The sequence below is a fragment of the Esox lucius genome, chromosome 7, assembly GCF_011004845.1.
Source record: "Esox lucius isolate fEsoLuc1 chromosome 7, fEsoLuc1.pri, whole genome shotgun sequence".
Classification (NCBI taxonomy): domain Eukaryota; kingdom Metazoa; phylum Chordata; class Actinopteri; order Esociformes; family Esocidae; genus Esox; species Esox lucius.
The window spans coordinates 3,281,310-3,285,297 of record NC_047575.1 but is presented as its reverse complement, the minus strand read 5'-3'; the positions used below and the strand labels follow the sequence as shown (position 1 = coordinate 3,285,297).

The following is a 3,988-nucleotide window of genomic DNA, read 5'->3' as shown; positions in this document are numbered from 1 at the left end:
ATCCATCACCGAATGAAAACGCCAGTCGCCGGAAAACCCTAATAACACTCAAAGAAACATTGTTCACATGTCCAAACACCATATACGTCAGTGATAATCTTTGCCGGTCCAGCGTAAACACGAGAGACCGGCAAAGATTTACTGTCGCACGTCCCCATGTTTCAGATTTACCCAGTAAATCTACTTTATACTCAACCAACCAGAAAGCGAAGTCAAGCTCGTCAGCCCACAAATGAGATTTTAAAAAGGTCCAACCTTTTACTGCAGATTTTAAACTATAAAGTCCAACTTTAAGTTTTTAGACCGTATTGCGTTCTTGCCTCCAAATTCAATTTCCGCAGGAAACCTGTACTGATCAAGCACGAGTCACAGCTCCCGTCAGGCACTCTTTCTCAGCCCGTCAAAGGATAAGCCTTTTCTGGACGATCCTAGAATTCCAGAGCTTTCTCTGGCCGTGCACGGTTAACCTGTTAGGAAAGGGACTCAAACCGATCAGGATTAGGATCCCGGACGTGCCCCCAAATTGTGATGGCAATTTCTAAAATTCCAAAGTTCTATGAAAATGGTAGGTAAGACAGGAGAAATCAATTGCGCAATAAACGGTTTTAATCTTGCTTGCAAGGAGAAAGTATACAGGTTACAAAGTAACGGTGGATAGTTTCTAAATAAAAACATCATTTCGACAGTATTTATTACATAGGAAGAAGGGGTGTGGTAAGATGCTGCCATCTGTTTAATGTCAATCAAACACCTTTCCCTTTGTTCTATCACACACGTCAAATGCTATCTTCCCCAACCTTATCCTTCCTGCAATAATGTTTACCCAAAGGGGCCAACTGACCTTACTGCCCCCTTGCTGTATCTTCTCCTATCCTGTCCTAAAACCCATTGATCTGCATCTGGACAGACAATAGATGCCCCCTATGCAAATACCAGGTCCCACACATTCCTGTACCTATCTTAACAGTGGGACTCACTCCTTTATACAGTCAGAATACATTGTATAAGAAATTTCCACAACAAGAACCAGCGCTGGGGCCATAGAGTACCGAAGTCATGCACGACCCCAAAGGCATACAGTAATGGCAATTCCTTCTTCCGCTTTGTTGTGGAAATTTCTTAATACAGTGTATTTTTTACTGATTAAAGGACTAAGTCCCTCTGTTTAGATAGATAGATGAATGTGAGGGTTCTGGCATTTGCTTAGGGGGCATCATTGACTGGTGTCAGCTGATGAAAGGGTTACTCTTTATCTCCTTATCTGTTTGAACTCACCAGGGCATCTATTGTCTGTCCAGATACTGTAAGAACTCTTTAAGTTGAAGAAGGTATTTATGGCGGGAAGGAGAGCTGTCCTTGGTGTGAACCTTTGGGTAAACATTATTGCAGGAAGGATAAGGTGGGGGTGGATAGAATTTGACGTTTGTGATAGAACAAAGGGAAAGGTGTTTGATTGACATGAAACAGATGGCAGCATCTTACCACACCCCTTCTTCCTATGTAATAAATACTGTCGAAATGATGTTTTTATTTAGAAACTATTCACCGTTACTTTGTAACCTGTATACTTTCTCCTTGCAAGTTTCATTAAAACCGTTTATTGCGCAATCGATTTCTCCTGTCTTACCTACCATTTTCGTACAACTATTTGGATTTTAGAAATTGCCATCACAATTTGGGGGCACGTCCGGGGTCCTAATCCTGATCGGTTCGAGTCTTTTTCCACAGCAGGTTTACCGTGCACGGCCTGAGAACAATCTCTGGACTCTATTATCCTCCTAATAGGCTATCCTGTGAGGGGTTGAGAGAGAGTACCTGACTGGAGCTGAGACTCGTGCCGGATCGGTACAGGTTTCCTGCGGAAATTGAATTTGGAGGTAAGAACGCAATTCGGTTAGCGGTTATAGTTAAAATCTGCAGTTATATTATCTCACTTACGGGCCGACGGGTCTATTAATATGTGTTAGGACACGTTAATTGCGTTAGGGCGCGAGTATACTAGGGGTTAGGGCTCCTTTTTGCGTTAGGGCGCGAGTATACTAGGGGTTAGGGCTCCTTTTTGCGTTAGGGCGCGAGTATACTAGGGGTTAGGGCTCCTTTTTGCGTTAGGGCGCGAGTATACTAGGGGTTAGGGCTCCTTTTTTGCGTTAGGGCGCAAGTATATGTGTTAGAACACACGTTGGATTTTCTTTTACCAGGTTTTCTGAACATGGGTAAGTGCGGCAGTAAACCATTGAACGCCCCTCGTAGTTACGTTGGGCCGGCAGAGGTAATGAAAGATAAGTATGGTGTTTGGACATGTGAACAATTGTACCTCTGGGAGTTTTTGGGTTTTCCAAAGAATGGCAGCTTTAGCCAAAGACAGTTGCATGGGTTGAAAGAGAAGTTGGAGGAATACGAGCAGGGGAAAATTAAGAAAATACAGAAGGGGAGACGGAAAGTAGATTGGAAAGCTTATGGTATGTGGAAAGAAGAGACTGATAAAAGATTTAGGCAGAGTAGTGTACGGACTATTGATCAATGTGTTCTGGCTCCTCTTACTAAGGTTGATGTGGATCTGGATTGCCCTCCGTCTGGCCGCCCTCCTTCATATTCTGCTGCCTCACCACGAAGGTCCACAGCAGATCCTGAACCACAAGAAGAAAAGTCGCCGGAAATGTCGCGAGATAGTCCCACTCCTGTTCGGGAGACTTATCCTGCACTCGCGGCCGACTTTTGTGCGACATCCCCAATTGCCTGGAGAACCAGGAGCGTCACGTCGTCTGGGAAGCCTGAAGGCCATTTCCCGATGGTAGAAGTTGCTAATCCATCCGTGGGAGGTGACGTACAGGGGCCCCCTACTATTTTCGTCTACCGGCCATGGTCGCCTGCCGACCTTAAAGACGTGGCCGCCTCACTACCCAACCCGGAATTGGAAGGAGGAGAAGAATTCAATCGTGTTTTTCTCCAGATGCTTGAACAATATAGACCAAATATAGTTGAAATCGAAATGGTCATGATGAAAGCCTTACAGCTCAGATGGGGAAGGGTGAAAGGAGACTGGCCCGTGCAGAATGGCCCGTATAATTGGGGTGCTGGTTCTCAATACAGGATAACCATCATGGCGCTGTGTGGACGGATAGGTGCCTTTTTCCCGAGACGGATGAACTGGGAGAAAATCTCTGACTGCAAACAGAAGCCGGGGGAAAGAGTCACAGACTATCGTAATAGACTTGAGAAAGAATTTGAAATTCACAGCGGGATGGGTAGAAAACCAGAAGGGGCTAATGATTCTCCCTGGGAACAACAGTGTAAGACAAGACTGGTGGCTGGTTTGCTCCCAGATTTGCAGAAACATGTAAAGGAGCACTGCGTGGCCTTGGACGAGGGCCGTATGGAAATTGTTTGGCCGTATATCAAGCACGCCGAAAAAGTCTGTGAGGGCCAAGAAGATAAGAAGAAAGACGAAAAGGGGAAGCGCGAAGCTAAACTACAGATGGCCCAACTGGGTTTTTACAGCGACTACGACCAGATGGCCCGAGGACGAGGTAGAGCGAGAGGACGAACACAGTCTAGGGGCAGAGGACGAGGGTCTGCTAATCGATACAGTTATGACAAAGGTTGTCATCGTTGTGGCTCGACTGAACATTGGGTACGCGATTGTCCGGAAAAAAACACAAGAGAAGATGGACAAATGAATAGGGACAATTTGAATTCCGGTGGATTTACAGTGAACAACCCAAGAGCGCATAGGACTGAAAATTACCAGGGAGAGGGGTATTGACGGTCGGACGGGGCGGTCCAGGGAACATCTACCAGTAAGATCCACTCATTACATGACCCCGCACATATTGATGTTATGCAGACACTTAATGTACAAGCCTTTAGAGAGAAAGTAGAGTATCAGGTTAAACCCACGATGTTTCTTACAATTAATGGTAAACAGATAGAATTTTTGGTTGACTCCGGAGCGGGATATTCTGTCCTTAGAGCCCAGGAATGGGACCCG

General features: G+C 45.5%; 1 protein-coding gene across 1 annotated transcript; it reads left to right on the top strand.

The window, feature by feature from the left end:
• Positions 1–1,684: 1,684 nt before the first annotated feature.
• LOC114840501 lies at positions 1,685–3,768 on the top strand. Its single transcript, XM_029124253.2, has 2 exons — positions 1,685–1,877; positions 2,546–3,768. Exon 2 carries the CDS (start codon positions 2,657–2,659, stop codon positions 3,761–3,763), a length of 1,107 nt encoding a protein of 368 aa, XP_028980086.2. The 5' UTR covers positions 1,685–1,877; positions 2,546–2,656; the 3' UTR covers positions 3,764–3,768.
• The last annotated feature ends 220 nt before the right edge of the window (positions 3,769–3,988 follow it).